Here is a 24,874-nt window from a genome sequence, read left to right on the forward strand (position 1 = left end):
GCACTGTTGCCAAGTCCGTGTTTTTTTCCGCGGGTTGTTTTCTATGTCCAAGGGTTGAAGCGACTATTATGTGATATGAAGATACATGAGTGCGAATTTCAGGAGGCAACCTTGATATACCAAAAATAACACATTTAACCCCCAAACACCATTTTTCCCCCGGAGAACCCCTCGAGAAGCTATTGTTTAGGGCTAATAGTTGGCGCGTTTTGTTGTAAAAACTTGGCAACCCTGTCTGCACGCGCGCTGGAATAAACAATCTTAGCCGGTGTTGTAAAAAATAACTGTAATAGAGTTCGTAGATTGGAAGGAAGGAGGCGGGAACCGGCGAACGTTTAACAACTTTTATTAAATAAACAAAATGAAAGTAAACCGCGGGCAGCCCCTCACGGACGACTGCCCGCACACACATAACAAAACATAACCAAAACTCAACATAAAGTCCAGGCCTGGTCCGCTCTCGTCTTCTGCTGCCTTCGCTCCTCCTTTTATGCTCCCGTCACTCGGCCGCGAGACGAGACCGGTGTGTCGCGCAGCTGGTACTCATTACCACTCGCGGTCCCTCGCCCCGCTGCTTGCCACAATAACATAATTTAATGATACACAGAGCACTTACCCAACATGATCATCATTTCTGAGAGAAATAGTGAAGGTGAATGCAGATACAAACAAGCTCTCCGTTTAGGATTCGAACAAATATAACCCAAGCCCCTTAGATGACGTGATGATTACGGTACTGTTGATCATCTGTCCGTCATCGTCTAAAGCGAAGTCCGGCTGGCATCCAGGTTACCTGTTTTGGGTTGAATTGTCCATATTTTTATAGCTACGGTCTATGAGCGTGACCTTTCCGACATGATTATGCAGTCCGTGGTGCATCGCAGAGCAAGATGAGCAAGTATTTAAAAAATAATATTAATAATTTATAATGACCGATGGTTTGTCGTCTGGGATCGTGCAGAGTCTCTAAAAGTGACCCTTGCTCTGAAACTGCATTGATTTGGACCTTTATGAGGAGAAAAATCCTGGAATGCTTTCCTCAAAAAAACGTAATTACTTTTCGACTGAAGAAAGAAAGACGTTGACATCTTGATCTTGGATGAGATGGTGGTGAGTAAAATATCAGACAATTTTAGTTTGGAAGTGAACTACTCCTTTAAAGGCCCACTGAAGTGCCTTGAAACGCACCGCATTATTCAGTGTGATTTCCCCTGAAACGGCTCCAGCTGTTAGCAGCTCCGCCCCTTTTTTGAAACAGCCAATAGGGGTTTAGTTAATACCACAGTTTGACTAGAGCCTTTCTGTTTGGTAAAGCCAGTTTCCTCTAACCGTTTAATCGCTTTGAAATGCAGCATTGATATAAAGTGTGCTGTGTGCCTTTCACCATGTAGAAATCAGTAAATAGGCTTGTTTAAGTTGAGCAAAATCTGCGCAGAACCGATCACTGGTGATCAGTGCGAGATGCATGCCGGTTAGAAATGTGTCCGAGGGCGGTCCGCCTTGCTCTGATGTCATGCCGACGTATGTCAAAAATCTCTCGCGATGGCGAGGCGGATGTGTCGGATTCTGCAGTCGAGCGCAGTTGCTCTTCACCGACTGCGCGAAGCAAAAGCACGATGGGAAACGACTTGCTGACGACACAGCTTAATGCTTATTGGTTTAAACAACTGTGATGTAAGGTTGTTTTTTTAAATATTTGATTTTAAAACTCTGATATCATGTTTTAATGTGTATAAATTATGTGTGAATATTCCCGAACTCTCGGACAGTGCAATCTCTCTGTGCGTTATGTGATTGTTGTCATATTAATAAAATATATAAAAACATGTATGTAATTAAAGTAAAAATGCTTGATAAACAGGCCTTTCGAAAGAAAATAAATAACAAAAACTTTGGGTGTCTTGTTCATAATATTTATTTTCACATAAAAGCAACAGAACTTAAATTACATCCAGTTTATCAGCAACAGAGCTCACGAGTGTGAATCCCGCGATATCCGCAACTGATCTCGCAGTGTCTGATCCACTACGAGAGAAGAGAACTGTCCGGCTTGCCTGAACTTTTTTCACTCCTCCTCTCACTGCAGCCGCCTAGTCTCGCCTTTATTTCAGGCGAGGCGCATCTCAAACAAGCCTAATGTGTTCAAAACTGACCGATTTCCGCAGCGTCAGCAGTGTAGGGGGCGGGGCTTCGGATTCTAGAGAGCATTTGATTGGACAGAAGATTTGAGAAGGTGAAGTCTGCGATGATGTCATCAAAATCTGAGAGACTGTACGTTTTGAATGCTTATATCTCATAAATGCGAATGTTGTCATTGTTTTGAAACAGACCAGCTTACTCATAACTTTAAGGCTAACACAGTCATACTAAAAGCTGAAAAACTTCTGATTTCAGTGGGCCTTTAAGAACCATTCCTTTACGTCGTGGCGTGTTAAAATATCAAACACCGCCGAACAGTGAGGGTTTTAAACGATTCCTACATTTACTCTCTCTTCATTAGATCCGTGAATCGCGTTGCAGAAGCTTTACTGTAATATAAAGGTTTCATCTGAATCTCAAAGGCACCGCACAGCGCGCACAAAGCTCGGGAGCGCGCAGCAGAATGACTGACAGGAGTGGGCGGGGCCAGATGGGCGGGGCTTCCTGCCACAGCGAACACGCGGTTCCGTGAGGCGTGCACTTTATCCCCCCAGTGCGTGCAGGCCTATAAAACTACGCCCACACCTCGCGATCAGGATCGACGATTCACCCTGCCTTTAACACACACCCCGGCCGAACCGACGGAACCCGTCACACACACCGGCGACAGTGCTATCTTCAGCCGCATCTCATACGGGTCATGACGCTGGAAGCGATCCGGTACCAGTCCGGGTCTCTGCAGATCCTCAACCAGCTGCTGCTGCCGCACAAGAGCGTGTTCGACGAGATCCACTCGGTGAAGGACGGCTATGAGGCCATCAAGAGCATGAAGGTACGGAAGGCCCCGTCGACCGATCCCGGAGCCCGGTTCCGCTCACGCTCACGCGCGCCTGAGCATCTCAAAGCCGGGCAAAGCTTCCTTTGTGTCGGATCAGAGCACGGGCTCGCGCTTTGTTCGTGCGTGTGCATGTGTGTGTTCTGCATAATTCGCGCTTGATGATTAAATGATTAAACTGCACGAATCGCGGGGGGATGAAAGCCCACGGATATCCATCCCGCACATCGCTCAAAGTGCGCGCATCAGGACGCGTTCTCGCGTTCAATAATATATGCGTGCGGCTTCTTTTGTTTTCCGACATGAGCGGTAATTTATGCTCGTACTGTAATATTATGTTCCTGGAATGTTAAATTGGAATGATGGAACGTGGAACGTTTTGTGTCGTCAGTGCGCGTTCCATTTCCGTTCGTTTGACAGACGGAACGTTCCACGGGTTTTCAGCATCTCGCACACTTGATCAAAAGTGTTCAGATAAAAGAGTTTTGCGTTTATGTTCACTAGCTGTTGTTGGATGCTTTTTTCAGATCGCATGTCAAGTTAAAGGGACCGTTACCAACTCCCCACCCCACCCCCAAAAATAGAAAAATCTGCCATTAATATCTTTCGCTCATTATTTTTAATTAAATATCATTAATTTCTAAGGCTTTCGTTCATCTTCGCAGCACAAATGAAGATATTGTTAATGAATTCTGAGAGATTTCTGTCCCTCCATTGACAGTCTACGCAACTACCGCGTGACTTTGTTAGCTCAGACAGACAAGCACCCGCAGCTTCCCAAACAAGCCCTCGTATTATTTACTGTCATCAATATTATTTTGAGCCTGCAGCATGTTAAACTGAAACCTCTCGGAGTTTGAAAAGTAAAAACAGATGTGATTTTACAGAAATCATCAAAGTGAAATAAAGAGCATTCGATAACCTCCGATTAACTGAGAACAGAAGAGGGTTGGAGATGGAAAAAGAGGAAAGAGTGGCGTTAAGGCCAATTATGATAACTTATAGTCGGAGTTAGTGCTCACATATTAGGAGTAGTGAACACACACACACACACACACACTGCCCCTAAACCTACCCATCACAGAAAACATCCTGCATTTTTACTTTCTCATAAAAACTCCTCCTGTGTGATTTATAAGCATTTTGAAAAGTGGGGACATGGGTAATGTCCTCATATTTCACCCTCTCCTGTAATACCTGTGTCATACCAATGTCATTATACACATTTGTGTCCTCATATGTCACAAAAACATGCCCACACACACATACTGCAAACCGTGAAAAAACAAGCCCTGCGTCTCAATATGAACATCCTGTCTGCCCTAAATAGTATTATAGCTCACACACACTCACAGATGGCATTATTTAGGATGGGTAGTCTGCACATTGGGACGAGGGCAAGCACTAGTTGAGCAATATAGCCACATATTTATAATAAAATAGATTCGAACCATACCTACTGTTATTATTAGTATACTTGTTTTTTTATTATAGCCTGTATTGATAAATACATTATACAAATATTTATAAAAGTGTAATTGTGTGCCTCTCCTCCCCGTTTCCTCTCCGTCTCTGCTCTGCTGATCGCATTGTTTGTGAGAATGTGTTCGTCTGTTTGCGTCTGCTGACTATCGCTGCGTTTATAACGTCGCGCGCCTGCACGCTGACTGATTTTTCTTCAGTGAGGGGAGAAGGAGGCGGGACTTATGCAAATTACTACAGCACTTGTCTCAGTGCACTGATTGGCTGAGAGAAGACCGGGTCAGGCAATGCATTGGACAAAACGGCGACCACAAGTGAAAAGAAACAGTTGCTGGTCATATTTTCCTAATAAGCAACCACATTTAAAAAATAAGCCCAAAAAAATTCAGCACGCAACACGTGATTTATATTTGGTTTATTTTACGCGGCTTGCCAAAAATACAAGTGTTATACGCGGACTTGGCAACTGTGTGTCTGTGTGTTTGTCTGTGTGTTTGTCTGTGTGTGTGTTTGTGTGTTTGTGTGTGTGTGTGTGTGTGTGTGTGTGTGTGTGTGTGTGTGATATAGCATTTCCTAGTACAATGCATATCAATTAATCAATCAATAATTATCCATTTATACAGCCCTTTACAACACTCAAAGCGAACCGAAGTGCTTTACAATAAAAACAAAACAATAAGACAAAAATTGAAAGACAACGACAAGAAAAAACATAAAATACACAAAAGTGCTTCACCAACTGCTAGATATTAAAAGCCAGTCTGCATAATTGAGTGTTAAGCTTGGCTTTAATAAAGGCCCAGATCACTGATGGTGTGCACACACACTGCAGAACACACTCTTCTTACTCAGGATTTCTGTCTTGATTCTAGTCCAAACATCTCACATTTCTTAAAACAAGAAGCATTTACTAGGCAAGCAGAAGAAATCGTATTGTTTTGGGGAAATATAACTCCAAATGAAGAGAGTTTTTGCTTAAGATAAGATAAATAATCTGTCAATGGGGTGAGAAAAATAATCTTCATTCAAACAGAAAACAAGATTATTTATCTCACCCCATTGGCAGATTATTTATCTTATTTTAAGCAAAAACTCTCTTCATGTGGAGTTATATTTCCCAAAACAAGGCAATAGTTTTTACTTGTCTAGTAAATGTTTCTTAATGCAAGAATTTTTAGATATTTTAAATAGAAACAAGACAAAAATACTGAATAAGAAGAGCATGTTTTGCAGTGTGTGCTTATTCCAGAGTCTGGCCCGCTACAGAAAAGCCCAAAACATGGAAAGTTTGTAACATGAGCGTGGGACATCCAGCAGGAGCTGATGTGTTGACCTAAGAGATGTAAAATATGTACAATTACAGTCATTACACTGCTTTTATTTATCATATTTAATGTGATTATTTCATTCTCGCAACACAATATATAGTTAGTGCTGAGATTTCTCATGTGAGTAAATGCATAGATTCACGAAATGTGTTTGCATTAAACACAACAGGCTCTGTTTTGATATATTGCAAGTTCAGATATTTATACAACAAGATATTCTGTGGGACACGAAACGTGTAAAAATGGCGGTGATGGCAAATTTACGTTCACTTGAGCCATAACCGACCGACTGTGTTCAAGATGATACTCGACAGGACATAACTGTGTGTGAGTATTCACGCGCTGAGAGACGCGAGATGTTTCAAAAAGCGGCGGGGACATGTCCCACCCGCAGATTACGCCTAAGACTTAGTTTGACACTTAAATAATACACATAAATAAATAAAGATTGTAAACTAAGTCCACTTTTCTGAGGAGACCGAGCGCTTTATATGATGGAGAGATCATCCGCTGTCCCTTTAAACGGGTCTGGACTTTAACCCATCGACACTATGAAGGTGTTTTCCTTTCTCAAGCCGTGCAGTCTTGATTAATGCGCTGCATAATTAATGTGTTGGGGTGCTGGTTTTCCGGCAGCCATGTCTGCGCCTCATTAATAGTCGTTACTGCAAATATCTGGCATGAATTATTGATCAATCGGGGATTGAGGGGTTTGGTCCCGTGTCAGGCTCTGTCAGGAGCGCTTTACTAATGAGAGGAAGTGACAATCACACGCAAGCGTTTAACTCACACTCACTCTTTACTCTCCGCTCATCATCAGCGAGCGCACAGACACGATACATGTGTGTGTGTGTGTGATAACCATACTATTATCAAACCACTGATCTACCCAGGGCTCCAGACTAATGCTTTTCACTGGGAGCACACTGGCCCCAAACTGAACATATCAGGGGTACAACCAGAAAATGCAGAGGCGTACTTAATGAAATGAACATGATGAACCAGTTGTTGAATGATACTGATAGTGATACTAATATTTGCAGCAAAGAAAGAAATACACATTTTACCATTGTAATGAAAGCAGTGATGGTTAAATTATATAAATATAAGCACTGGTTTAGTGTTTGTAGTATGTGTGTTTGAACAGGTTTCTTCTTTTAAATAAAATGACTTGAGTCGTGTACTTCTATAAAAACTGTAAAACATCTAATACAATGTGACAGTATTGGTTAAACAGATCTTGTGTGTCCCGTTAACTGCGACAAACACACAGATTTTGTATTACAATGGCAGCTGTCAGTGTGAAAACCTCATCCCAAGATGTTTTTGGACACTAAATGTAGCCTATACCCCTTCTGAATGATGAGCAAACTTTACTGATGGTTTATGAAAATGATTACATCGTTTTTCACTTTCACAAAAAAAATCACCGTAAGAGATGAACAACAAAGCGTCCGCATTAACGCCTCATCCGCAAACTCGCTCTCTCCGTTGCATTATCATTAACATACACAGCAATTACTCCAAAACACTCGTACCAGTAACAATAAACAAACATATACAGATGTGCAAACAACTGCAAAAACAACTCCGATAAACTGTACGCGAGCGAGCTCTCCCGTATACTATAATACCCATCAAAATAAGAGTCCCTCAACTATAGTAAAACAGCTAATGTACCTCCCAAAAAATATCAAAAATGTTAACAAGAACAAACTAAACGATAGAGAAGAATATGAGGAGAAGCCTCGTTGCGATCGCAGATGATAACATCCAGGATCAACACTGTTCATGTTCCACAGGGTTAAGTTAAATGAATTTAGGGGAGAAATTAATTAGTAGTAACACTTGTTACTTTTGTCCCACTTATATATATATAATGCATATTATGCTAATGTAATTTTTATATTGTTCATATTGTTGAAGAAAAAAATTATCAAATAGATTGACATTGCATAGAAAAATATTCTAAACCTACAAGTTTGTATTGTCAGGTTATATTTGAAACATTTGATTAAACTTAACATTTAACATGAAAATATGTTTAATAAAACCAAGAGTAACACAATAATCTAGCTTATATTGTTGTGTTACTTTCGTCCCAACTGATGCGGTCAAAAGTAACAATCTGCTTATGTTCAAAGTGAAATTATACTGTAGTCGTTCTGCATTTGTACATAGTACCACCTGCTATTGATAGACCACACTTGTGAGTTATTGACCAGAGGAAATGTATATCTCTGTCTAAAACATTGTCTTTTAAAATTGCGTTTTTCTGAAAAATGGCACTTTCGCCCCTGCTCTCCCCTACCTGTAACCATCGTAATATGGAGAGATGCCCTGACATGTAGCCCATCATTTGTGTTTTTGATTTAACTTACACCGTATGACGCGAGAACAGTTAGTTACCTATCACTAACTTATAATTGTTAATATTAATAATATTAATCGTAACTAGTATGACAACAACAAAAAATCCTCTCAGGATCCCTGGATTGAGTGGTTACAGTAACCCAGGAAAATCGTTTTACCATTTTTGTAACAGAAACGCCATCAAACCGATGAGAGCAGCAGATTTTCCAGTGTCTCTCTATGGCGCTGAAACCTAAAGATTTGCGGTGCCCGTGCCACTGATGCTCAACTGCTATTGGCTCATCTGGGTTCGGGTGTAGGGTCTTACCGATAGGTCAATTGTAGAGGTGGACCGTAACTAAGTTTATTTACTTGAGTACTGTACTTAAGTACACTACACTTGTTGAGTATCTGTACTTCACTGCAGTATTATTTGTTCTGGAAACGTATGACTTTAACTTCACTACATTTGAAAGACAAATATTGTACTTTTTACTCCACTGCATTTCTATCAAGATCCTCAAAGTCAAAGGTCGTTTCTGTAGCAGCTCTGAAAGTTGAAGGATGATTTTTTCCATCTTTAAAAGGTTTTTTGTTGTTGTTGTTTCTTCAGTCAGTCTATCGGGAATCACTCTTATAGGGTCATATACATTTTCCCAACTTTTTTTGAACACTGATCAGTTCATAGCAAAAAGGAAGAAGACTGTTCTTAGGCACAAGTGTGTGCACCCATAGCCATACTTTGAAAGTTTCAGTCAAAAAAAATTAAGATTAGTTTAGTTGGCATACACTTGGTGCATGTCTTAAAAAATATTAAACATATAAATGTCTGGGAGAAAGAGAAGAGTAAAGTTGGGAGAATATCAGATGTGTATCAGTGTATTGGATCCGTGCATTCGCCTTAAAGTGACAGCAGCTTAGTAACTTTTCTCCAAGTATTTAAATGAGTTTAAGTTAGTCGTGCGCTAGTGTGTCAGATGGAGCGTCACTGACTGGCTTAAACCATGATGGCATAATGTGCATTTATACAACAATAATAAAATAATGCGTTGACATAAAACAGGAACTTACTTTTAATACTTAAGTACTTTTGAAAACAAATACTTCTGTACTTTTACTCTATTTAAAATCTGTTTTTACAACTTTCACTTGTAACGGAGTAATATTTGACCAGTTTTACTTTTACTTAAGTAATGAAGTTGTGTAGTTTGGCCACCTATTGAATAAACACGCCCAAATTTACTGGTCGTACATGGGCAGCTGGATGTAAAATTCAGTTGCACACTCTCAAATTTTGGTAGCAAAATGCAACCATTTGGTGGCAGTCTGGAGCCCTGCCAACCACTGTTTAAGGACTGACTAATATGAAGTTTAATTAGAAGGAAATGTCGTTTTCCATTAAAAATGTGTCCACAAATACTCAAAACTGAACTTATTCATGTGTCTCACATCAGTATGAGTTCATTAACTCTTTCCCCGCCAGCGTTTTTAAAAAAAGTTGCCAGCCACCGCCGGGGTTTTTGACAATTTTCACTTAAACTTAATAGCCCAGAATATCTGAGCAGGCCTCAAAATAAAGAGCTGACCCTCTTCTTTTAAACTACTTCTGTTGTATTCTAGCTTCATGCATTCCTTTTTTATCAACTCTTGAATATGGGTAAGTTTCATTAAAAAAAGCAAAACTTTGAACACAAAGCTGAGAAAATCCCGTTTTTGTGAAATACTGACTCCGGATCAGATTCAGAGATGATCAAACACAGATGGAGGAGATGGAGTCCATCAACACCCCTAATGCTTCAGTCCTGGAGCTCGCTCTGGGTCCACATTTCATTCAGTGACATTACAGTTTTGATTGATATGCTGTTTAATGATGATGATCATCATGTTATTTTTCATATGCATATGATTACATGCGATCACTGGTTTCACTGCGTCTTCCTCAAGTGTGTTTTGATGAGGAGATTCAGTACTCGTTCAGGAGATGCGTAATAGCGCCCCCTAGCGTCTGACAGTGAAAACACAGAAACCTGGAGAGTTCTGTGTTTGGCCGGGAAAGAGTTAATGAGGCTTTTCACTATCAAATGTGGTTTTCCGTTCCAGTGACCTGAATGCAAGCATTAAAATCATGCAGATCAATTTAGATGTGTGATTTGTGAGCGCCGAATGCATTCGGATTGTGTCGTGACCCCCTGGCGTGGTGTGACCTTTGCCCCTGCAGGTGCGGGGCGCTCCTGCGATCGCCATCGTGGGGTGCCTGAGCCTGGCGGTGGAGCTGCAGGCGGGCGCCGGCGGGGACGACCTGGTGTCCTTCATCCGGGACTCTCTGTGCCATCTGACCTCCGCCCGACCCACAGCCGTCAACATGGGCCGAGCCGCCCGCGAGCTCATGGAGTTCACGGAGAACGAGAGCATGGAGAAGAACACAAAGCAGCTCAGACAGAGGTGACACACACACACACTCACACACACTCGAGTCTGAGGTGGAGATTTGGGGATGTGTGAAGAATTTAAGTCCTTTTAAAGGACAACTCTGGTGAAAAATGAATCTAGGGGTAACTAACAGCGTTCGTGGCTCGACTCGTCGAGACTGTTTTCCAAGATGGCTGCTGTCTGTAATGTACTGTGTTTATAAAGTATCTTCTTATTAAACTGTTTGTACTCTTATAAAGTTCTCGATGCTTCGGTCTGCATGTAGGGACCCTCATTCTGCTGCCGTGTTAGTGTGAGGCTATTTTGAGTCTTGTTAGTGGTGTTAACTAGTGATTTAATTTCACTTATCCTATGCCCCATACACTCGCGTTATAAGCTAATGTGGATAAAACAAACCGATGTTTAAAACTCTTCTCATTCGATTAATGAAAACGCATCCCAGAGAGCGATCTACTCGCTAACCATCTGCTAATTACCCCGAGGGTCATTTCTCACCGGAGTTGTCCTTTAATGATATTCAGAGTTTTGTTGGAGGCATGTTTAATAGCAATGGCTCTGTTTTCTTGAGTTATTTTTGTGAAATGGTCTTAAAGTTGAATAGAAATTCTGGGACCGTGTTTATCAAGCTTCTCAAAGTGCCATTTTTGTCCTAAAGGGTTAGTTGACCCAAAAATGAAACGTATGTCATTAACTCCTCTCCCTAATGTCGTTCCTCACCCGTAAGACCTCCGTTCATCTTCACACACAGTTTAAGATATTTTATATTTAGTCCGAGAGCGTATGCAAGTGTATGCACACTATACTGTCCATGTCCAGAAAGAGAATAAAAACATCATCAGAGTAGTCCATATGAGACATCAGTGGGTTAATCAGAGTCTCCTGAAGCATCGGAAATACATTTTGGTCCAAAAATAACAAAAACTACGACTTTATTCAGCATTGTCTTCTCTTTCGTGTTTGTTTTAAAGATTTGAATGGTTATGAATCAGCGTATTGATTCATGATTCGATCGCCAATGTCACGTGATTTCAGCAGTTTGACACGCGATCCGAATCATGAATCAATACGCTGATTCATAACCATTCAAATCTTTAAAACAAACACGAAAGAGAAGACAATGCTGAATAAAGTCGTAGTTTGTGTTATTTTGAGAGGGAGAGAGAGAGGGAGAGAGGGAGGGAGAATTACATTGCATGTAGTTAATTATTTCAGGTGCCTTTTTTAAAAGGCTACAATTGAAAAATGTATATATTATATATAAATTAAACCGGGTAGACGGGTGTTACCCGGGTAGATCCAACCTTGTTTGTATGACCTTTAACCTCCAAAAAAGGATTAATTCCATAACACACTGAATTTGATTTCTCTTTTGGCCACGCCCCTGCTGCAGCGTGATTGGCTGGATTGAGGAGATGCTGGCGCGAGACTTGAACGACAACAAAAAAATCGGCAACTACGGCGCCCAGCACATCCTGTCCGGGGTCCCGCGAGACTCCGTCACCATCCTCACACACTGCAACACCGGCAGCCTCGCCACAGCGGGATACGGCACAGCTCTCGGTGAGTGTGTGTGTGTCTGTGTTAAGGCCCTTTCACACAATGGTTTTATTTTGGTTTCACAATGGTTTGTGTAATGAGTGCTTCCACACCGAATGCGAATGGGTTACGGCGGAAAAAAACAACATTTTTTCCCGTTTCATTGTCTTTTTTTTTATGTAAGCGGCGACAGAAACGGCTTCAACCAATCGCATACAAGGAAACAGGTGACGAGATGTCCAGTCGATGTAGGCTACTGACAGCAATAACTTAACCTTCTGAGTTAAAACTCATTGATTTTCTTTTTTTCTAAACCTTGTGTCCGCGACTATGGAAAGTGAATGTGTTTCCATCAGTACATCTGGGGCACTTAAATATTCACATTTTGACTCAACTGGAAACATCAGCCCCGGATCAATTGGTTCCTGAAGTGTGTGTTTGCTGCCGTCTCTGGAGGAGCTCCTCAAATTGTCCCGATTAGCAGGCTCCCTCCTTTACTCTCTGTTCTTTTAAGACCTTCTTTTCGGTCTTTTAAATAAAATGATAAGCTCGTCTTCACTGGATGGGGAAGTGTCTGTGTTTTCTGTCGCTGTGAATGTTTTGGAGTGTTGGAGCTCTGAAACGTTGCAAATTCGTGTCACGGCTGATGTGAATATTTTTGACCAGAAATATGTGTGTCCGGTGTGAAAGGGCCTCTGTTCAAGCGCTGGTGTAGAAATGTTAATCGCTGCCCCTGGTCCACGCAGGAGTGGTTCGGTCGCTGCACGCGCTGGGCCGGCTGAAGCGTTTGTACTGCACAGAGACGAGGCCCTACAACCAGGGCGCCCGACTGACGGCCTACGAGGCGGTCGCTGAAAACTTCCCGGCCACCCTCATCACAGACAGCATGGCGGCGCTCGCCATGAGGGAGAAGGGCATCACAGGTGACTCGCTCGCTTCAGTTTGGTGTGTGTGTGTGTGTGTGTGGTCGGATGCTAACGTTCCTCTGCACACACAGCTGTCGTCGTCGGAGCGGACCGGGTGGTTGCGAACGGGGACACGGCAAACAAAATAGGCACGTATCAGCTGGCCATCGCCGCCAAACATCACGGCATACCGTTTTACGTGGCGGCGCCCAGCACGTCCTGCGACCTGAGTCTGAAGAGCGGACGGGACATCGTGATCGAGGAGCGCCCGCCGGAGGAGCTCACCAGCATCAACGGGGTTCCTGTCGCTGCACCGGGTGAGAAGACATTCACATTACACATTATACACTATAAACGACAGTGTTGGGCAGTAGCTAGCTTAACTACATTTTTTAGTAGCGTGGTGGTAGCTGATAAAATAAATATAATCTGCCAATGGGGTGAGAAAAATAATCTTAATTCAAACAGAAAACAAGATTATTTTTCTCACCCCATTGGCAGATTATTTATCTTATTTTAAGCAAAAGTTAAATAATTAAAAGGCTACAATTAAGAAGGCTCTCTTAATATTGAGTTATATTTCCCCAAAATAAGACAATCATTTTTACTTGTCTAGTAAATGTTTCTTAATGTAAGAAATGTTAGATATTTTGACTAGAAACAAGACAAAAATACTGAGTAAGAAAACAAATTAGATATAATAATCAACACTCATAAGCTTCACATAAGGCATATTTTTGTGTTTTCTCCAAATCGTTGTTGAAATATAATCATTTATACACGGCTGCCAAATCATGACAGATTTATTTAAACATACAATAAACAAACAAGACACCACGAACAGGTTCAGCAGAATATAATGAATATATAGGCTGAATAACACCCTTTTCAACTCTAGTGTGTGTGTGGTACATTTTCATCTGCTATTGTGTTTTTGCTGTATGCTGATGATGATTTGTAAATGTTTAAAACAGCGCGTGTGTGTGTGTGTGTGTGTGTGTGTGTGTGTGTGTGTGTGTGTGTGTGTGTGTGTGAGAGCCTGTTTATGTGGTTTATGAGGACACAAATTTGTATAACTACATGGGTATTACACTGGTATTACACTATAAATGTGGTTTATGAGGACTTATCAAATGTCCTCATAATTCAAATGGCCTTAAAAACATACTAAATGATGTTTTTTTGAGAAAGTAAAAATGCAGAATGTTTCCTGTGATGGGTAGGTTTAGGGGCAGGGGCAGTGTAAGGGGATAGAAAATACGGTTTGTACAGTATAAAAACCATTACGCCTATGGAGAGTCCCTGTAAACCACATAGACCAACGTGTGTGTGTGTGTGTGTGTGTGTGTGTGTGTGTGTGTGTGTGTGTGTGTGTGTGTGTGTGTGTGTGTGTGTGTGTGTGTGTGTGTGTGTGTGTGTGTGTGTGTGTGTGTGTGTGTGTGTGTGTGTGTGTGTGTGTGTGTGTGTGTGTGTGTGTGTGTGTGTGAGACTGCAGGGCTTAAGTGAGATTTGAAACCGAGCAGAGCTGCTATTAATTAAACGGTTGTGATATGAGAGCGAGCGAGTGAGGGAGGACTGATCCTACATGCGTGTGAAAATAGAAGAGGAAGAAAGCGAGAGAGAGGAGCCAGAAGCATCAGATTAATTAAATCTGTGGCGTTTAATAGCTGCCGGCGTCTCGGGGGGAGAGACAGATTACTGCACAACTGATCATGAACTCTGTGGCCCGACACACACTGGACAAGAGCAGGAGTTTGGGACGGAAGAGCTGCACGCCCCCATCCCTTCATCAGCTTGTTCTCTGGAACTATTATATATTTGAAGAGAACCACAATGTTTTAATGCGAGCTAGATTGCTTACTCTAGAGTTAAATTGTATAGCGTTACTGTTCCAGAACTGTTAGGACTAGACATCTAACAAAGACTAGTCAACTAACCCCACTCCCCCAATTTTGTCTTGTACAATTATCGTGTAAAATACATTGCAGAATCACAGGAGTTTTCAGTCTTTCTAAACCCCTTCTTGACCAATCAGAGGATGGTAGAACAATCACAAATTTGCATAATGCCACTGTATATTTTTCATTGGCTGTCTTTGAACAACAACGCAACCATTACATTACTGTTTCACTGCCTGTCGTGCTGAGGAAGATCCAGAGCTGAAGGAGCGTGAGGAACTGTCAAAGTCACGCCAAACGGCTTGAGCGTGAGGAACTGTCAAAGACAAAGTCATGCCAAATGACTTGGGCGTGAGGAACTGTCAAAGGCAAAGTCACGCCAAACGGCTTGAGCGTGAGGAACTGTCAAAGGCAAAGTCACGCCAAATGACTTGAGCGTGAGGAACTGTCAAAGTCACGCCAAACGGCTTGAGCGTGAGGAACTGTCAAAGGCAAAGTCACACCAAGCGGCTTGAGCGTGAGGAACTGTCAAAGACAAAGTCATGCCAAACGGCTTGAGCGTGAGGAACTGTCAAAGACAAAGTCATGCCAAATGACTTGGGCGTGAGGAACTGTCAAAGGCAAAGTCACGCCAAACGGCTTGAGCGTGAGGAACTGTCAAAGACAAAGTCACGCCAAACGGCTTGAGCTTGAGGAACTGTCAAAGGCAAAGTCACGCCAAACGGCTTGGGCGTGAGGAACTGTCAAAGGCAAAGTCATGCCAAACGGCTTGAGCGTGAGGAACTGTCAAAGTCACGCCAAACGGCTTGAGCGTGAGGAACTGTCAAAGGCAAAGTCACGCCAAATGACTTGAGCGTGAGGAACTGTCAAAGTCACGCCAAACGGCTTGAGCGTGAGGAACTGTCAAAGACAAAGTCACGCCAAACGGCTTGAGCGTGAGGAACTGTCAAAGTCACGCCAAATGACTTGAGCATGAGGAACTGTCAAAGGCAAAGTCACGCCAAACGGCTTGAGCGTGAGGAACTGTCAAAGTCACGCCAAATGACTTGAGCATGAGGAACTGTCAAAGGCAAAGTCACGCCAAACGGCTTGAGCGTGAGGAACTGTCAAAGGCAAAGTCACGCCAAACGGCTTGAGCGTGAGGAACTGTCAAAGGCACGCCAAACGGCTTGAGCGTGAGGAACTGTCAAAGGCAAAGTCACACCAAGCGGCTTGAGCGTGAGGAACTGTCAAAGACAAAGTCATGCCAAACGGCTTGAGCGTGAGGAACTGTCAAAGACAAAGTCATGCCAAATGACTTGGGCGTGAGGAACTGTCAAAGGCAAAGTCACGCCAAACGGCTTGAGCGTGAGGAACTGTCAAAGACAAAGTCACGCCAAACGGCTTGAGCTTGAGGAACTGTCAAAGGCAAAGTCACGCCAAACGGCTTGGGCGTGAGGAACTGTCAAAGGCAAAGTCATGCCAAACGGCTTGAGCGTGAGGAACTGTCAAAGTCACGCCAAACGGCTTGAGCGTGAGGAACTGTCAAAGGCAAAGTCACGCCAAACGGCTTGAGCGTGAGGAACTGTCAAAGGCAAAGTCACGCCAAATGACTTGAGCGTGAGGAACTGTCAAAGTCACGCCAAACGGCTTGAGCGTGAGGAACTGTCAAAGACAAAGTCACGCCAAACGGCTTGAGCTTGAGGAACTGTCAAAGGCAAAGTCACGCCAAACGGCTTGGGCGTGAGGAACTGTCAAAGGCAAAGTCATGCCAAACGGCTTGAGCGTGAGGAACTGTCAAAGACAAAGTCACGCCAAACGGCTTGAGCTTGAGGAACTGTCAAAGGCAAAGTCACGCCAAACGGCTTGGGCGTGAGGAACTGTCAAAGGCAAAGTCATGCCAAACGGCTTGAGCGTGAGGAACTGTCAAAGTCACGCCAAACGGCTTGAGCGTGAGGAACTGTCAAAGGCAAAGTCACGCCAAACGGCTTGAGCGTGAGGAACTGTCAAAGGCAAAGTCACGCCAAATGACTTGAGCGTGAGGAACTGTCAAAGTCACGCCAAACGGCTTGAGCGTGAGGAACTGTCAAAGACAAAGTCACGCCAAACGGCTTGAGCTTGAGGAACTGTCAAAGGCAAAGTCACGCCAAACGGCTTGGGCGTGAGGAACTGTCAAAGGCAAAGTCATGCCAAACGGCTTGAGCGTGAGGAACTGTCAAAGTCACGCCAAATGACTTGAGCGTGAGGAACTGTCAAAGTCACGCCAAACGGCTTGAGCGTGAGGAACTGTCAAAGGCAAAGTCACGCCAAACGGCTTGAGCGTGAGGAACTGTCAAAGTCACGCCAAATGACTTGAGCATGAGGAACTGTCAAAGGCAAAGTCACGCCAAACGGCTTGAGCGTGAGGAACTGTCAAAGGCAAAGTCACGCCAAACGGCTTGAGCGTGAGGAACTGTCAAAGGCAAAGTCATGCCAAACGGCTTGAGCGTGAGGAACTGTCAAAGTCACGCCAAATGACTTGAGCGTGAGGAACTGTCAAAGTCACGCCAAACGGCTTGAGCGTGAGGAACTGTCAAAGGCAAAGTCACGCCAAACGACTTGAGCGTGAGGAACTGTCAAAGGCAAAGTCACGCCAAACGGCTTGAGCGTGAGGAACTGTCAAAGTCACGCCAAACGGCTTGAGCGTGAGGAACTGTCAAAGGCAAAGTCACGCCAAACGGCTTGAGCGTGAGGAACTGTCACATTCACGCCAAACGGCTTGAGCGTGAGGAACTGTCAAAGGCAAAGTCACGCCAAAGACTTGAGCGTGAGGAACTGTCAAAGTCACGCCAAACGGCTTGAGCGTGAGGAACTGTCAAAGGCAAAGTCACCCCAACTGGCTTGAGTGTGAGGAACTGTCAAAGTCACGCCAAACGGCTTGAGCGTGAAGAACTGTCAAAGGCATAGTCACGCCAAATGACTTGAGCGTGAGGAACTGTCAAAGTCACGCCAAACGGCTTGAGCGTGAGGAACTGTCAAAGGCAAAGTCACGCCAAATGACTTGAGCGTGAGGAACTGTCAAAGGCAAAGTCACGCCAAACGGCTTGAGCGTGGGGAACTGTCAAAGGCAAAGTCACGCCAAATGACTTGAGCGTGAGGAACTGTCAAAGGCAAAGTCACGCCAAACGGCTTGAGCGTGAGGAACTGTCAAAGGCAAGTCACGCCAAACGGCTTGAGCGTGAGGAACTGTCAAAGGCAAAGTCACGCCAAATGACTTGAGCGTGAGGAACTGTCAAAGTCACGCCAAATGGCTTGAGCGTGAGGAACTGTCAAAGGCAAAGTCACCCCAACTGGCTTGAGTGTGAGGAACTGTCAAAGTCACGCCAAACGGCTTGAGCGTGAAGAACTGTCAAAGGCAAAGTCACGCCAAATGACTTGAGCGTGAGGAACTGTCAAAGTCACACCAAATGGCTTGAGTGTGAGGAACTGTCAAAGACAAAGTCACGCCAAACGGCTTGAGTGTGAGGAACTGTCAAAGGCAAAGTCACGCCAAACGGCTTGAGCGTGAGGAACTGTCAATGGCAAAGTCACGCCAAACGGCTTGAGCGTGAGGAACTGTCAAAGGCAAAGTCACGCCAAACGGCTTGAGCGTGAGGAACTGTCAAAGTCACGCCAAACGGCTTGAGCGTGAGGAACTGTCAAAGGCAAAGTCACCCCAACTGGCTTGAGTGTGAGGAACTGTCAAAGTCACGCCAAACGGCTTGAGCGTGAAGAACTGTCAAAGGCATAGTCACGCCAAATGACTTGAGTGTGAGGAACTGTCAAAGTCACGCCAAACGGCTTGAGCGTGAAGAACTGTCAAAGGCATAGTCACGCCAAATGACTTGAGCGTGAGGAACTGTCAAAGTCACACCAAATGGCTTGAGTGTGAGGAACTGTCAAAGACAAAGTCACGCCAAACGGCTTGAGCGTGAGGAACTGTCAAAGGCAAAGTCACGCCAAATGACTTGAGCGTGAGGAACTGTCAAAGTCACGCCAAATGGCTTGAGCGTGAGGAACTGTCAAAGGCAAAGTCACCCCAACTGGCTTGAGTGTGAGGAACTGTCAAAGTCACGCCAAACGGCTTGAGCGTGAAGAACTGTCAAAGGCAAAGTCACGCCAAACGGCTTGAGCGTGAGGAACTGTCAAAGTCACGCCAAACGGCTTGAGCGTGAGGAACTGTCAAAGTCACGCCAAACGGCTTGAGCGTGAGGAACTGTCAATGGCAAAGTCACGCCAAACGGCTTGAGCGTGAGGAACTGTCAAAGTCACGCCAAACGGCTTGAGCGTGAAGAACTGTCAAAGGCAAAGTCACGCCAAACGGCTTGAGCGTGAAGAACTGTCAAAGGCAAAGTCACGCCAAACGGCTTGAGCGTGAGGAACTGTCAAAGGCAAAGTCACGCCAAATGACTTGAGCGTGAGGAACTGTCAAAGTCACGCCAAACGGCTTGAGCGTGGGGAACTGTCAAAGGCAAAGTCACGCCAAACGGCTTGAGCGTGAGGAACTGTCAAAGGCAAAGTCACCCCAACTGGCTTGAGTGTGAGGAACTGTCAAAGTCACGCCAAACGGCTTGAGCGTGAAGAACTGTCAAAGGCATAGTCACGCCAAATGACTTGAGCGTGAGGAACTGTCAAAGTCACGCCAAACGGCTTGAGCGTGAAGAACTGTCAAAGGCAAAGTCACGCCAAATGACTTGAGCGTGAGGAACTGTCAAAGGCAAAGTCACGCCAAACGGCTTGAGCGTGGGGAACTGTCAAAGGCAAAGTCACGCCAAATGACTTGAGCGTGAGGAACTGTCAAAGGCAAAGTCACGCCAAACGGCTTGAGCGTGGGGAACTGTCAAAGGCAAAGTCACGCCAAACAGCTTGAGCTTGAGGAACTGTCAAAGTCACGCCAAACGGCTTGTGTGAGGAACTGTCAAAGGCAAAGTCACGCCAAACGGCTTGAGCGTGAGGAACTGTCAAAGGCAAAGTCACGCCAAACGGCTTGAGCGTGAGGAACTGTCAAAGGCAAAGTCACGCCAAACGGCTTGAGCGTGAGGAACTGTCAAAGGCATAGTCACGCCAAACGGCTTGAGCGTGAGGAACTGTCAATGGCAAAGTCACGCCAAACGGCTTGAGCGTGAGGAACTGTCAAAGGCATAGTCACGCCAAACGGCTTGAGCGTGAGGAACTGTCAATGGCAAAGTCACGCCAAACGGCTTGAGCGTGAGGAACTGTCAAAGGCACGCCAAACGGCTTGAGCGTGAGGAACTGTCGAAGTCACGCCAAACGGCTTGAGTGTGAGGAACTGTCAAAGTCACGCCAAACAGCTTGAGCGTGAGGAACTGTCAAAGGCATAGTCACGCCAAAGTTAGGAATTGCCGCAGCTAGATTTAAACAAAGCATGGCGGACCGTACGGGGCTTATGCTCATTTATCATTAATTATATCGCCCCTGCTGCTAACTCCTTGCTTATTTGAGGGAAAGGAGGAGAAAAAACCAACGCTCAAGGCAAGAGAAGCAGTTATAACTTTTATTTTATGTTATTTATATATTTGGAAATATATTTGGCATTAATGTATTCTTGCTCTCAATGGAATGGAAACTAGCTAACGCTAGAAAAGCTGCTGATAATGCATAACATTTGCAGATAAATAACATTAGAGCAATACTTTATTTTAATAAACAATTTGGTGTTTAATGTACGACTGTACATTTATGTAATGTAAACGCTGCATCTGTAGGGGCTGCCATTGTTGTTTCGCAGTAAATGTGATGTCAGAACTCGTAACTGGGAGTACATCGCTCTAGGACGAGTTGACGGCTTTAACGGCTGTTCCAGTGCAATTTTACGGGTAGAAGGTTGAACCATTTTCAGATTTTCAGACTGTTTTTATTGTGATCAAATGAAAAGTTTGTTTTTTTGTTTTTTTTGACAATAACAAACGTTCCTGCTGATCCTGCAGCCAATCTGGCAACCTCGAGGGAGGGGGAGGGGGATACAACGCTCTACAGTCAAAGGTGTATGTTTTAGGGTGACGCATATAGCAGAGAATAGACTGGGCACACGACATGTGAATTATGTGCTTTGCTTGATGTTAAAAAGGAGTTTAAAAACTTGTGAAAACAACTTGCAGTCTCACGCTATCTGACACACACACACACACACACACACACACACTGAAAGGTGAGCACAAGCCGCCTCTGTAAAAGGAGAGTATCTGATGTATCATATCATATCTTACGGCTCTTCAGGTGTATTGATGTAAACCCAGTCGGTTATGCTTTAAGTGAACGATATCAGTATGGGGAAGCTGAATGCGTGCGAAGGAACTGACAATAATCAAAGATGTCTGATTTTTTTTATTTGAACGAAGACATTTGCTGTTCTGTTTGCACCCCATCTCTCTAATCAGGCCATTTGGAATCCCTAAAGACAATGAGATTCAATCTTACATACACTTCCTTTAACATTTAGGATAGAAAACAAGCTCATTCAAAATATTAACACAACGTGTGTGTGTGTGTGTGTGTGTGTGTGTGTGTGTGTGTGTGTGTGTGTGTGTGTGTGTGTGTGTGTGTGTGTGTGTGTGTGTGTGTGTGTGTGTGTGTGTGTGTGTGTGTGTGTGTGTGTGTGTGTGTGTGTGTGTGTGTGTGTGTGTGTGTGTGTGTTCCTTGTATAGCAATACTTGTGAGGGCACAAATGTCCTCACTTATATAGTAAAATATGAAAACAACTCGCTAGTTTGAGTTTGGACTGGTCCTCACGAGTTAAAAAGGCTTATAAATCGGCCAAAACATGCTTTTATTTAAATCTGTTGTTCTGTGGCTGTTTCTGGGATGGGTAGGTTTAGGGATAGGGGTTGGGTTGGGGGATGGAAAATATCATTAACCTGATATAAAATCAATGGAAGTCTATGTAATGTCCTCACTAATATAGTGAAACAAACGTGTGTGTGTGTGTGTTTTAGGGATCGACGTGTGGAACCCGGCGTTCGACGTGACCCCTCATCAGCTGATCACCGGCGGTATAATCACCGAACTCGGGGTGTTCCTGCCGTCCGAACTGCAGGCGGCGCTCACGGGGCGACTCACGGCCCTCTGAGGGGTGCAGCTCACACACACCTCCTCATGTTTTCACCTCACCGTGGTGGAAGCCGCACCTTTAATCACACACACAAGCATCGGCACTGAGGTGTTAACTAGGTACACGCACGCGCCATTCAATTCAACACTTACAAAGTGAAGTGGAATAACACCATGTGACACACAACTGTACAACCCAGGGATGCTTGTAAACACACACGCACACACACACACACACACACCTTCTCTCTGTGTGTACAGCTCATGCCACACCATCTCATGTCTTTTTGTCTGCATCTTTGTGAAAGCCTCATTCATCTGTTCCTTTTTCCACTCGTTTCTCCCCGTCGATCTGGCTCGGTTTATATCAGGACGTGTTTCACAGAGATGGCAAACAGTGGGCAGGCGTTGAGAACATTTCAGAGCGCTTCAAAATAAAAGTCTTAGGTTTATTACGGGTCGAACTGATGTCCTGTGAGGGTGAATCTCGCAAAACCTGTCGAGAGCGTGGTCATATTTCACCCTAAAATTAAAATGGTAAAAGCTATTTTTTATTAAAGTTTAAAAAAACGAGTTTGCAGACAAACTTTAAGTTGGCTTGGAAAAGCCTAGCCAGAAAGTCTGAAGAAGTTTTAAAGCTTTAAGTTTGAAGGTTTTCAGTTTTAAAAGCAAGATAGGTGATGCTATGCGGTTGCTAGGGTTCTCTGGTGGTTGCTAGGGTGTTGCTATGTGGTTGCCAGGGTATTCTGGATGGATGCTAGGGTGTTGCTATGTGGCTGCCAGGATATTCTGGGTGGATGCTAGGGTGTTGCTATGCGGCTGCCAGGATATTCTGGGTGAATGCTGGGGTGTTGCTATGTGGTTGCCAGGGTATTCTGGCTGGCTGCTAGGGTGTTGCTATGTGGTTGCCAGGGTATTCTGGGTGGATGCTAGGGTGTTGCTATGCGGTTGCCTGGGTATTCTGGCTGGCTGCTAGGGTGTTGCTATGTGGTTGCCAGGGTATTCTGGGTGGTTGCTAGGGTGAATCAGTCTGAAAAGATATAGCACACTTAAGTCAGAACAGTCTAAAGGTCTGAGCCAAGTTTGGTTGGTGTAGCTTTAAAGCTCTAGGGGGAGTTACAGCCTAAACTTTGGCTCAGAAGAAGCAGAATAATACGTTTATATAGTAGATTTTTCAAGACAACTTAACAAAGCCTATTTTAGGACCTTTATTTTGATGACAGTTATGCAGATTTCCCCTCCATATTCTCAGTACTATAATACAAAAATATTGCAAATATAAACTAAATATTAGATACGATTAAAAAAAAGAAGTAATATCATAGTGGAATTTCTTTTATTACAATATTATTACTGTAATATTGTTTAAAAAATCTAATAAGAAAAGAATCCTAAAAAAATTAAATAACTAGTTTTCTAATTTACACTACCGTTCAAAAGATTGGGGTCGGTAAGATTTTTCTGAAAGGAATTTTTCATATAATTACCGTTTTCTCTATTTTTAATCACATCTTGCAGAGGTAACAGGACTTGACCTGAGTGGTATGAGGAATATCATTGGGGCCCTCAGCTGGGCCCTCGCTCTCCTCAACCCCATGTCTTCATCCCGCCGATGACCTTCCTTTTAATCCACAGCCTGTTGCCTCCTCTTTCCACTGCGATTGACAGAGAATTGATCACTTGTTGTAGAAAGTGACTCCTACCCTCTCTGGAAAAAGGTACAGTGCTGTCACTTGGGCGGTACCCTAAGGTACAAAAGTAAAAAGGTACATCATTGTATCTTACTCGTCCCTAAATGGTACATATTAGTATCTTAAAAGGATAGTTCACCCAAAAAATGTGATGTTTATCTGCTGACCCCCAGAGCATCCGACATGTAGGTGTGTGTGTTTCTTCAGGAGAAAACATGAAGATTTTTAACTCAACCGTTGCTCGTATAATGCATGTCAATGGGGTTTATTTCTGTGAGAGTAAAACACACACAGACACACGAATCCATATTAAACCCTGCGGCTCGTGGCGACACATTGATGTCTTAAGACACGAAGCAAATTTTTTTTATCTCATATTAGACGAATCTCATCTAGTGTTCCCATCGCTATTACTTGCGCCGAAGAAGGTTTAAAACCCGGCACAAAACCAATTTTTTGGGTGAACTATCCCTTTAAAAGGTACATATCAGTACTTTAAGAGTGCAGATTAGTACCTCTTGGGTTTTGTACCTTAGGGTACCGCCCCAGTGACAGCATTGCTCCTTTTTTCCTGACAGTGTAACCCCCATAGCCTGTTGTGGAAGTGGCGACAACCTCTACGACCCAACTCCACTGGACAAATCCTCACCTTCCAGCCATTTCCCACAGCTTTGGCTGCCAGTATAGAGTACTTCAAACCTTTTCCTCTGCTCTATCGTCCCATAGGACTGTAAGCTCCACAACATATTCCAGCCTGGCTGTTGTAGACCAAAGGACCAAATCTGTCCGGAGCCACAATATTTGGGCCGGGGGGACACCACATCCATCCTCCAGTCTCGAGAACGCTCTCAGCTTTTGTTATCGTGGTGTCCTGGAAGTTGGGAAATGCCTGCTGTGGTTTATAGAGGTGCATTCGTGGTGGTTTTCCTCTGTTCTCATAGGGGAGAGCTTAGCCAAGGCCTCTCCATTTCCCAGATGTCACGCCAGCTGAGTTTTCTCTATTCTAGGTTCAGCCAGTTAGTCCAATGACCCTGCTTGTCCACTTTTCTACTCCTCTTCTTTAACTCTTCCTCTACTATTCTTCTCTTCTGCCTCTCTGGGGCTTTCTGAAATGATCCCAAGACCAGCTCTCCAATGTTGAACTTGACCAACCAACGTCCCCGTTAATAACCTGCTGACTGCCGCTGCCACACAACTAACTAACAGCAGTATC

The 24,874-nt window shown here is 44.0% G+C and overlaps 1 protein-coding gene across 1 annotated transcript; it reads left to right on the forward strand.

Annotated features, from left to right (window-relative positions):
• The first annotated feature begins 2,173 nt into the window (after positions 1–2,173).
• mri1 (methylthioribose-1-phosphate isomerase 1) lies at positions 2,174–24,853 on the forward strand. Its single transcript, XM_067440723.1, has 6 exons — positions 2,174–2,971; positions 10,355–10,578; positions 11,957–12,126; positions 12,849–13,025; positions 13,100–13,324; positions 21,856–24,853. Exons 1-6 carry the CDS (start codon positions 2,840–2,842, stop codon positions 21,987–21,989), a joined length of 1,062 nt encoding a protein of 353 aa, XP_067296824.1. The 5' UTR covers positions 2,174–2,839; the 3' UTR covers positions 21,990–24,853.
• The last annotated feature ends 21 nt before the right edge of the window (positions 24,854–24,874 follow it).

Source organism: Pseudorasbora parva, chromosome 4 (assembly GCF_024679245.1).
Source record: "Pseudorasbora parva isolate DD20220531a chromosome 4, ASM2467924v1, whole genome shotgun sequence".
Lineage (NCBI taxonomy): Eukaryota > Metazoa > Chordata > Actinopteri > Cypriniformes > Gobionidae > Pseudorasbora > Pseudorasbora parva.